The sequence below is a fragment of the Nicotiana tabacum genome, chromosome 4 (genome assembly GCF_000715075.1).
Source record: "Nicotiana tabacum cultivar K326 chromosome 4, ASM71507v2, whole genome shotgun sequence".
Classification (NCBI taxonomy): Eukaryota; Viridiplantae; Streptophyta; class Magnoliopsida; order Solanales; family Solanaceae; genus Nicotiana; species Nicotiana tabacum.
The window spans coordinates 113,763,037-113,774,398 of record NC_134083.1 but is presented as its reverse complement, the minus strand read 5'-3'; the positions used below and the strand labels follow the sequence as shown (position 1 = coordinate 113,774,398).

Below are 11,362 nucleotides of genomic sequence, written 5' to 3'. Positions count from 1 at the left end.
CATCCTGCGTCATTTACTTTCTATAATTTATTTTCCTGTATTTAGTTTACATCTCATATCAAAAAGTCCAGTTGACTAGAACGCAAATTAGTCGACTACCTCATAAAAGAAAAGAAAAATTACAATTCATCCACTCTCTTGCACTTTCCGTATGAATTTGAATTAGTCAGAAGTGAGATCCGAATACCATAAGGTTATACCAAAAAATTCTTTTACAGTGAACGTGTGTACAAGGTAAACTCTGAAAATAATGGTTAATAAGGTTTTCGAAAAAAAAGAGTTGACTAGTTAGTACTCGCAACATCCTGTCTTCAATAAATTAACTTTTACTATATCTATTCGTTGTTAATATACCACTGTATTATTTTTCTAGAAACCCACGTGGCTTGTAACATTTACCGAACTCATTCTGAAATATCTTTATATATAGCCAAAGGTGTTGAAACTTCTTTAATAAATTGAGAAGATTTCAGAAACCCCCATTACATATATAGCTTATTAATTAAACGAGCTGAAAAGAAATCACATCACAGAAAGATGTTGCTTTTGGTAGTACTTCTTTTGACTCTTTCTCAAGTGATCAGTGCAAAATTTTTATTAGTCAACACGACTATACTTCACAATGCTGTTGAAAAGGGAGCCGGTAAGAATTCAATTCAGTAATCAAATTTGATTTTTGTAAAGAAAAATAAAACTAATACTAATATTATTTTACTCTTTTGTACTGTAACAATGTCAGTCTGTATGGAAGTGCTCCTGCATACCTGCTTGATAGGGGAACTGGCTATGGAGTTAACAATTAACTTGTTCGCATTGAGGTTGGAGTTATTTTTTTTTTGGGGGGGGAGATTTAAATTATATATACATATCGTCAGTAGCGGATCCAAGATTTTAGGTTCGTGGATGCTTAACTTTTCTTAACGTACAGTTACTATCAATCACATAGTATAAGTGCATAACTATTTGAACATGACGGTAAAAAAAAGTTAATAAAAAGACTCGTATTAATATTATAAACGCGTGCAACAAAAAATGCAACTTGCGGGAATATTTTTAATGAATTTTGCCACTCTAGAGGAACTATTTGTTTTTAGAAGGGTCGAACTTTGGAGTTTCTTTCTTTCTTTGTTATAGAGAATTACTAAATAAAATACAAAAGAAAAAACTTTATTAAAAAAGGGGAAGGTAAAATAAAATTTAGGGAAAAAATAGTCTGGGATGGAAATAAATAAAGTAATAGTATTGAATAAAAAAATGTAGCTACTTGATAAAAATTTAAAAAAGAAACCTAAATGGGATAAAGGAAGAAAGTAAAATTAAACCTGTTATGAGTGGGTTTAAACTCCCAACCCCTCACACTACTAAAGCAATCACTATCCTTGCTTGACCAAAGCCCCCGTCAGCCTTTTTGTTATTTGGGTGCTTCCTGGCTTAATATATCAAACGTCTCAAATTTTTTATAAAACTAATACAGGTTATGTGATAAGATTAATGGGTGCTGAAGCACCCAAATTTAATATGCAGATCCGCCCATGCATATCGTGTAAAGCTTGCACGCTATTCTTGTATTTTTACCTGATATAGTCGGTCAACTATCATTTCTATCAGGTTATCAATATTTGGGCGGGGATGGTGTCCTACGACCTCAGAGTGCATCTCACATGCTGCTTCCGTGTTGGGATCATCAATACCCATGGATGATCAATATTCTTTTAAGGGAATATAAAGCAACAAGCCTAACGAAAATCCAGGTAGTTATTAGGTTACATGCATTTTTTTTCTTTTATTTTTTTTAAAGTTGAAATATATATTTTGTTGAACTCCTAACTAATAAAAATGCAATTGCCAAAATTTTCAGACTTTTTAAAATGGAATAGAGTAAAGTTTAACTATTGGGATGAGTCATCTTTTACCGGTAATATTGAAGAAGTTGACCCAGTAAGAGAGAATATTTTTTCATATTAGAGCTAGAAAATATGTATTTTACTAAATTTTCTTTGTTGAAAATGACAATTTTTTTTATTAACTAAGTAGGTTACAGCCTATAGGACTCCACTTCAGAGGGGCAAGAGTTTTCCTTGCCATCATGGAGGATTTATTATACAAAGGAATGTGGAAAGCTGAAAATGTACGTATTTCCTCTTTGTTCAATAATCTTACTTGTCTCTAGCTTAGTGGGTGAAATAGATTTGTTTGGAAATAGAGCTCTTTTAGCGCAAATGAGTGGAACTTTAGCAGGAGGATTAGCTTCAATATTACATTGCGACAAGTTTAGAAGCTTTTTCTCCGCTGGTGCTAGACTAAAATGCATTTCCAATGATGGTTTCTTTTTAAATATGTTAGTTTTATTCATGAAACAAATGAACTTCGTCTTTTGTTATGTATAATATTCTTATTACTGATTCTTAACATTGTGATTTTATGCAGAAAAACTATTTTGGGTGAACCACATATTGAAGAGTTATATAAAAAAGTTGTTGCATTGCACGTAAGATGCATCGTTTGATTTCTAATTTCTCTTATTCCATTTATATCTAATTTATTTACTTTCTGTATTGCATTGTTTTTTGTAATTCCTAAACATAACATATATATATATATATATATATATATATATATATATATATATATGTACTCCGGGGGAGGAGGTTTACTTGTCCAGTATTGTAAAAATAAATTTTCACATTTACTTGTCACGTTTAGCATATTAAGAGAAAATAATTTTTTTTCATGTTATACCCACAGTATTAATTACTCATTTCAAATCATTTTCTCAAATTCATTAAAAATATGAATCAATTAATACGGGTATCAAGGTAAATTATGCATTTCATTTATTATTTCTTAAGGGATGTGTAAAATCCATAGTGGACAAGTAAAAGTGAACGGAGAAGTATATTTCTCGTCTCTCTTTTGGGGTTTAATTAGGGATCAACAAAGAACCTTCCACGATCTTGCACCAGTTCCTACTTAGACCCAAGTTTGGTAAGATGGAGCAATTTGTTTGTGGAATAAAATTGGCCTGTTCAATTCAGCAGAAAGACAAATATAATGTATTAACAATCTAAATTCTGAAATGATACATTGGAAGAAACCAACGTCACTAAATGATGCTTATTGTTTTTTAATTTATTTATCGTAAATGCATGATGTTTCTTACTAATACACAAAATGATGATTTTGGCAGTTCTTCTTCCCTGAATATGTAATACAACATATTTGGACACCACTTTTCGTTATTAATTCGGCCTATGACTCTTGGCAGGTTAGAAATATATATTCGTGTTATTAGTATTTATTTGTTATAACCAAATTGTTTTTATTTCTTTTATTTCCCTTAGGATTAATTATAAATGGATTTGCCTTTTGATTGATCTTTAAATATATAGATAAACAACAGTTTGGTTCCAGACATATTGCAAGAAAGACATAAGTGTATGCTCACCAAGTCAAATGCAAACTCTCCAATGTATATACCAAATTGATATATTTCTCTTTTAACCTTATTCATGTGATAAAATAATAAGAGGGTGAGAATTAATCCTCTCTTAATTTAATTATAACTCTAAACCCCCCCCCCCCCCCTCCTTCTCTCTCTCTTGATGTTGATCTTGAGTTACTATTTTCAGATTTCAGGGTAATATTTATTAGGGCAGTTATAAATAGAAGAAGACCAACTTCACCAAGTGGATATTTCATAACCTGCTGCCATTCCCACTAAGGCATTGAAACACCGAGCTATTGGTTCAACCCCAACTCTCCAATATTGTTTGATAAGGTCCATTTCCCTTTTTGTTTTTCTAAAATTTTCCCAATATATTCTTTTGACGATTAGTGAGACTAACTACTTATTACAATTTATAATGTTCAGAAAATTGCTCAAGCAGTTGCCAAGTGGTTCTTTGTTGAGAGTAGTAAATTCCAAGAGATATCTTGCCCTTATCCTTATGGAAAATTTTGCCAAAGCTAGGAACTGGGAGAGGATGTTGATATACTACGAGTATTTCTGATATTTTCTTAATGATTAATCCACTCATGTATTTATGGAAAGTATCAAGTCACTTGAGGTCGCTTAAAATTGTTATTCAAACTTTATCATGTTATCGTAAGTTGGTATATATATTTGTTTTATATTTTAATTTCTTGAACACTTGGTCTTTCTCTTTAAATTTCAGTGGTCGAGCTAGCTATTAGTGGGGAGTAAAAGATTTCTAAACTTTGCAAAATTGACATGAACAAATTGAGGCAGAGCAAGAAAAACAAAGCTGGCACAAATTGACATTCCCTCCTTCCATATTCATGACCACAACTTTAGGAACAGAAGAGGGGAAAAAAGGACAAAAACCAAAGCCAAGAATCCGGTCGGAACTCCTTGCAAAACCATTTTATCCAATATAAATCGCCATGCGTGCGCGCACATACATACATACTACAAATATTATACGTATAAACTCAAATTAAACGGACTCTTGGTGCTTGTATACGGGTAAAACAGGGCTAATGAGCACCCTGATTTTCCGGTTGGGCAAACGCAGCAAAGACATGACTACGTGGGGTTGGAGTCGAAGCGTGAAACTTCTCGTACTAAGGCCCGAACGGAGTGCTCGTCACCGGCCCGACAAGACAACACCCCCCGAACCCAGTACGAGCCCCATGACCCCGGAAAGCACTACAAACGTTTGCACACGCCTAATAGAGGGTCGTGATATTCGCACCCAACCGGATATCACGGCGTGGATCTCGTCCGATGTCGGTAGCGTATAAGTAATTGATGTACAAAGAGGATTTTTACCTTTGTTTTTTATAATGGTACTAAGGGTAAAACTCCCTTACTATATAAAGGAAAAGTTTCTGATTCAATATACACATTGTAACACACATATCAAGGCAATACAAACTCATTTCTCTGCTTTCTAGCTATTGAATATTCCATATTTTAATCATAGCTCTTCTTATATATCTGGCTTCGAACCACGAATCCGATCAAGGGAAGAACTATCGCTAAGCTTAAATCCGAGCCCCGGCTCAACGTCACAATTGATTTGGTTATTTATTTTTTATCATTAATTCGTGTATTTAACATCCTTAATTACTTGTATTGAATCGATCCAAATATCCTTAAAATCGCGTATAAATTTAATTGTTATCCGTTTTAAGGGTACACAGTTTGGCGCCCACCATGGGGCTAAGAATAATAGTGATGGTTTGACACAAATTTCCATAACATACTCTATTTTACGCTTGTTCTTTAAGTTTTTTATTTCAGGACGGCTTAAAAATATCAAACTCTCAGTCTGTTCACTTGAACGTTGATGCTGAGTCTGGCCATCATGGCGAAAACATCAATATGGTGCCTAGCATTGAGGTACCCCCTGCTGATCCCAATGGAGTCCCAGTTGCAGACCCAGTCGATGCTAACTCGCATGTGTCCATCAACGTCAACTTGCCTACTGACCCCGAGAACAGCATTCGCAGAGGAGCCAGACCACTGCTCAAGGAGCGCCCGAAGGCGAAGGTGACAGGGTCAGTCTATGAGCGATCTTCGAAATGTTACATGCCCAACAGGCGGCGATAGCACAATTACAAAATCAAAGATGCGCCCCCAGTAGAGTTGAGCCTGAACCACCCTGGGAAAACACCCGGAGAAATGAGAAGATCACCGAAAGGCCGGCTGGAACGGAGACCGGTGTCAGTCCCGAAATAATGAAGATGCTTGAAGCATTAACAAAACAGGTGGAATCAAGTGAAAAGAAAATTGAGGATAACAAAGAGAAGGTAGAGACATATAATTCCCGGGACGATCAAATCCGAGGAGCGCCTCCAATGCTGAAAGGCCTGAACTCCAAGAAATTTGTCCAAAAGCCTTTTCCTCCGAGCGCGGCGCCAAAGCCAATTTTGAAGAGGCTTCGTATGCCCGATATTCCAAAATATAACAGAACCACGGATCCAAATGAGTATGTGACCTCCTACACATGTACCATCAAAAGTAACGACTTAGAAGACGACGAAATCAAGTATGTGTTATTAAAGAAGTTCGGGGAAAATTTGTCAAAAGGAGCAATGATATGGTACCACAACTTGTCCCCGAATTCCATTAACTCGTTCGCTATGCTCGCGGATGCTTTTGTAAAGGCTCATGCTGGGGCCATTAAGGTCGAGACCAGAAAATTGGATCTTTTCAATGTTAAGCAAAGGGACAACGAGATGCTCAGGGAGTTTGTATCAAGATTTCAAATGGAACGGATGGACTTACCTCCGGTTGCGGACGATGGCCGTTCAAGCATTCACTCAAGGACTTAACCCTCGAAGCTTTTTGGCCTCGCAGAAGCTGAAACAAAACTTGGTACAGTACCCGATGGTAACTTGGGCCGACTCCACAATAGGTATCAGTCAAAAATCAGAGACAAGGACGACCAACTCGGAGCCCCTTCTGGGTCCGTTTATCCCATCAGAACCGATGACAAGCCTAAGAGAGTCATCGATCATGAATTAAGGTTGGTTCGAGATCGATACCAACCATACGGTGCAGATCGAAGGGGAAACGGTCCCGAGTTCAACTCTACAAGGAATGAAAGGAGAAGCGATTGAGGTCCCAATAGGCGAGGCCTGATGAGCAAAAATGGTTTCAACAGGCCACTCGGGGGAAGGGAAGCTCCGAGATTGTTAGAGTATAACTTCAACGTTGATGAAGCCTACATCGCATCAGCTATTGGGTGCATCAAGGAGGCCAAGTGGCCTCGACCATTGCAGTCTGATCCTACCCAGAGAGATCCTAACCTGATGTGTAAGTATCATGGCAATCATGGCCACAGGACCGAGGACTGGCGACAATTGAGAGAAAAAGTTGCCCGGTTATTTAATAACGGACACCTGTGAGAATTTGTGAGTGATCGAGCCAAAAACCACTTCAGAAACAGGGACGCCAACAAGCAGTCTGAACAAAAGAACCCCAACACGTCATAAACATGATCATTGGAGGGGTCGATGTCCCTCAAGGGCCGATGATAAAATGCACCAAAGTGTCGATCACAAGGGAGAAACGCACCCGAGATTATATCCCGGAAGGAACCATTTCGTTTGGTGATAAAGATGTAGAGGGCATCGTTCAACCTCATAATCATGCACTGGTAATTTCCGTACTTATCAATAAATCTCGAGTTAAATGTGTGTTGATTGATCCACGTAGCTTGGACAACATCATCAGATCGAGGATCGTATAGCAGTTAGGGTTACAAGATCAAATAGTGCCAGCAGTCCGGGTGTTGAACGAGTTTGACATGGCATATGAAACCACTAAAGGGGAGATAACCCTACCCGTGAACACCGCTGGGAACATCCAGAAAACAAAGTTCTATGTGATCAAAGGGAACATGAGATATAACGCTATATTCGGAAGACCATGGATTCACAATATGAGGGAAGTACCTTCGACCTTACACCAAGCGTTAAAATTCCCTACTCTGGGGGGGAATCAAGACGGTATACGGAGCACAGCCAGCTGCAAAGGAGATATTTGCAGTCGATGAAGTACTCCTGATGCCCGCCGTCCCGACATTAAGGAACACAAAGCTGACCAGAAAGGCTGAAGTCAAATAGCAACCACCGATGCCGGTCCCGGACGGACCAGAGGATCGAGGAGATAACGAGGATGATGATTACGAAATTCTGAGATCCTTCATAGCTCCTGATGATACCGACGCCACCAAATCAACGGTCGAAGAGCTTGAGCAAGTCATATTGACCGAACACCTACCGGATCAAAAAGTATACCTGGGCACAGGGTTAACCCCCGAGCTCAGGAAAGAACTCATTAATTTTCTTAAAACTAACTTATCTTGTTTCGTCTGGTCCCATCTTGATATGACGGGATCCCACCGGAGATAACCACTCATAAGTTGAGTTTGGACCCAAAGTTCCATTCGGTTAAGCAAAAGAGGAGGCCTCAGTCCAAGGTCAAGCATGCATTCATCAAGGATGAGGTATCTAAACTCCTTAAAATACGGTCCATTTGGGAAGTTAAGTAACCGGACTGGCTAGCTAACGTAGTGGTAGTACCTAAAAAAGGAAATAAGCTACGAATGTGCGTAGATTACAAAGACTTGAACAAGGTATGCCCTAGGGATTCTTTTCCTTTGCCTAACATTGATCACGAAAAGACTTCCTTTATCACTAAATTCGGTAGCTACTGTTATAATGTAATGCCATTCGGATTAAAGAATGCCGGTGCCACCTATCAACGCCTAGTAAATCGGATGTTCGAAGAACGGATAGGAAATTCAATGGAAGTTTATATTGATGACATGTTAGTTAAGTCCTTGCGAGCAGAGGAACGTTTGAAACTTTTGAAGGGAACCTTTGACTATTGAAAAATACAATATGAAGTTGAACCCGGATAAGTGCGCATTCGGGGTCGGATCGGGAAAGTTCCTCAGATTCATGGTATTCAATCGAGGGATCGAGATTAATCTTGACAAGATCAAGGCCATAGAATACATCATCGTGGTGGACAATGTCAAGGCCATTTAGAAGCTGACCAGGCGTATAGCCGCCCTGGACCGATTCATATCGAGGTCCTTGGATAAAAGCCATCAGTTTTTCCCACTGTTGAAAAAGAAGAATAACTTTTCCTGGACCCCAGAATGCCAACAAGCTTTGAAAGAACTCAGACGATACCTTTCGAGTCCGCCCCTGCTCCACACTTCGAAGGCAGATGTGCAATTGTACCTTTACTTGGCAGTGTCTGAGGTGGCGGTAAGTGGAGTTTTAGTCCGTGAAGAGGAAGGTACGCAATTTCCTATTTACTATGTCAGTAGAACTCTAGGCGAGGCCGAAATAAGGTATCCTCATCTTGAAACATTGGCGCTCGCTTTGCTAAGTGCCTCCAGGAAGCTAAAACCGTACTTTCAATGTCACCTCGTAACCTCTTACCCACTAAGGAACATCATGAACAAGCCCGAGCTCTCGGGTCGATTGGCCAAATAGGCCATCAAAATCAGCGAGTACGATATCGAGTATCGACCCCGAACTACCATAAAATCTCAATTTTTAGCCGACTTCGTGGCCGACTTTACGCCGGCCTTAGTGCCCGAAGTTGAAAGAGAATTTTTGTTAGCCTCGGGAATTTGGACCCCTTTCACGGATGGCACCTCAATCGTAAAGGGTTCCAGGCTCGGCATCGTGCTGAAGCCTCCTACGGGATATGTAGTTAGGCAGTCTATTAGAAATGTGAAATTGACTAACAATGAGGCCGAGTATGAGGCCATGACTGCAGGTCTCGAATTGGCTAAAACCTTGGGGCCGAGGTGGTCGAAGCTAAGTGTGATTCCCTCGTTATGGTAAATCAAGTCAATGGGACATTCGAAGTAAAGGAGGAACGAATGTGAAGGTATTTAGACAACTTACAGGTAACGCTGCATCAATTCAACGAGTAGACCTTGTAGCACGTGCCCCGAGATCAAAATAGCGAGGCCGATGCTCTGCCCAACTTGGGGTCATCGATTGATAATGATGAATTCAGTTCGGGAACAATCGTACAGCTCATCAAGTCGGTGGTAGAAGAAGGCCATGCCGAAGTAAACTCAACAAGTTTAGCCTGGGATTGGAGAAATAAGTACATAGACTACTTTAAAACTTGGAAATTGCCCTCGGACCCCAAAGAATCGAGAGCCCTGCGTACCAAGGCTGCCAGGTTTAGCCTGGTAGAAGGGGAATTATTCAGAAGAATATTTGACGGCCCATTAGCCAGATGCTTGGGGCCGAAAGATACTGAGTACACCTTGAGAGAAGTTCACGAAGGCACTTGCGAAAACTATTCGGGGTCGGAGTCTTTGGTTCAAAAATTAATCAGGGCCAGCTATTATTGGACCGAAATGGAAAAGGATGCAAAAGACTTCATACAAAAATGCGACGACTGCTAGAGACACGCACCGATGATCCATCAACCGGGGGAGCTACTGCACTCGGTCCTATCCCCATGGCCGTTTATGAAATGGGGGATGGACATCGTCGGTCCCCTGGAATGGGCACCCGGTAAAGCTCAATTTATACTATTCATGACTGAATATGTTTCCAAATGGGTCGAGGCCCAAGCATTTGAAAAGGTCCGGGAGAAAGAAGTCATTGACTTCATCTGGGACCACATAATATGTCGATTTGGGATACCGGCCGAAGTCGTGTGTGATAATGGGAAGCAATTCATCGGCAGCAAGGTAAACAATTTTTTTGAAGATCACAAGATTAAAAAAATACTATCAACACCCTATCACCCTAGTGGGAATGGACAGGCGGAATCAACAAACAAGACCATACTTCAAAACCTAAAAAATAGGTTGACCGATGCCAAAGGGAAATGGAAAAAAATCTTGCCCAAAGTCCTATGGACATATCGTACAACCTCGAGGTCTAGTACCGGAGCCACTCTATTTTCATTGGTCTATGGTGCCGAAGCCTGAATACCAGCTGAAGTAGGAGAATCGAGCCTCAGGTTCCAATATGCGACCGAAGAGTCGAATGGCGAGGCCATGATCACGAGTCTGGAAATATTAGATGAAAGGCGTGAGGCCGCCCTAGTCCGTTTGGCCGCCAAACAATAGCGGATCGAAAGATACTACAACCGAATAGCCAACCTCCGACACTTCAAGATCGGGGACTTGGTGTTGAGGAAAGTAACATTACACACCCGGAACCCGAATGAGGGAAAGCTGGGACAGAATTGGGAGGGACCATATCAAGTCGTCGGAATTACCGGCAAAGGTTCATACAAACTCGATACTACTGCTAAGGTACGTTCTCAACTACTCTTTAATAATATTATGAACTGTACTAACACTTGCAAGCAATAACCAAGGGTGAATGTGACTATTAGGTCCGAAAGAACGCGTTACACTTTTTTTTTTCCTTAGACACGTTGTGTCTCAAAATGGGTTTTTCGACAAGGTTCTTAACGAGGCAACAGTAAAACGTGCTAACATAGATTCGAAGGCCGGTCTCAAACTGGAGTCAATGGGCATTCATTTCGCATCAACAATATCCGAGCCCTCTCAAGCTCGACCTCGAATATTGGGGCCATCGCCCTCACGCTAAGGTTTTTAGCAAGGGAAAAAAAACCTTGTATGTTAGAATCTAAGGCTCGGTGGTTAGGATTCATTGTAAGGGAAAAACGGTCGTGTGAACCGTTCCCTCCTTTCATATTCATGACCACAACTTTAGGAACAGATGAGGGAAAAAAGGACAAAAACCAAAGCCAAGAATCCGGTTGGAACTCCTTGCAAAACAATTTTATCCAATATAAATTGCCATGCGTGCGCGCACATACATACTTACTAAAAATATTATACATATAAACTCAAATTAAACGGACTCT

General features: G+C 39.9%; 1 protein-coding gene across 13 annotated transcripts; it reads left to right on the top strand.

Moving 5' to 3' along the window:
- Positions 1–468: 468 nt before the first annotated feature.
- Positions 469–4,899, top strand: LOC107771194 (pectin acetylesterase 8-like). Of its 13 annotated transcripts, none has more exons than XR_012708904.1 (9): positions 469–643; positions 740–818; positions 1,609–1,751; positions 1,859–2,128; positions 2,428–2,488; positions 3,188–3,265; positions 3,630–3,778; positions 3,872–4,067; positions 4,176–4,899. XR_012708904.1 is itself a non-coding variant. In XM_075252341.1 (9 exons), exons 4-8 carry the CDS (start codon positions 1,898–1,900, stop codon positions 3,649–3,651), a joined length of 315 nt encoding a protein of 104 aa, XP_075108442.1. In that variant the 5' UTR covers positions 469–643; positions 740–818; positions 1,609–1,751; positions 1,859–1,897; the 3' UTR covers positions 3,652–3,778; positions 3,872–4,118. The 13 variants fall into 13 exon arrangements, 2 of the variants coding, with proteins under 2 accessions (XP_075108442.1, XP_075108441.1); XR_012708903.1 differs by lacking the exon at positions 4,176–4,899 and having other exon boundaries at positions 1,859–1,915; positions 2,035–2,128; positions 3,872–4,118; XR_001644769.2 differs by lacking the exon at positions 4,176–4,899 and having other exon boundaries at positions 1,859–1,938; positions 2,035–2,128; positions 3,872–4,118.
- Positions 4,900–11,362: the final 6,463 nt, after the last annotated feature.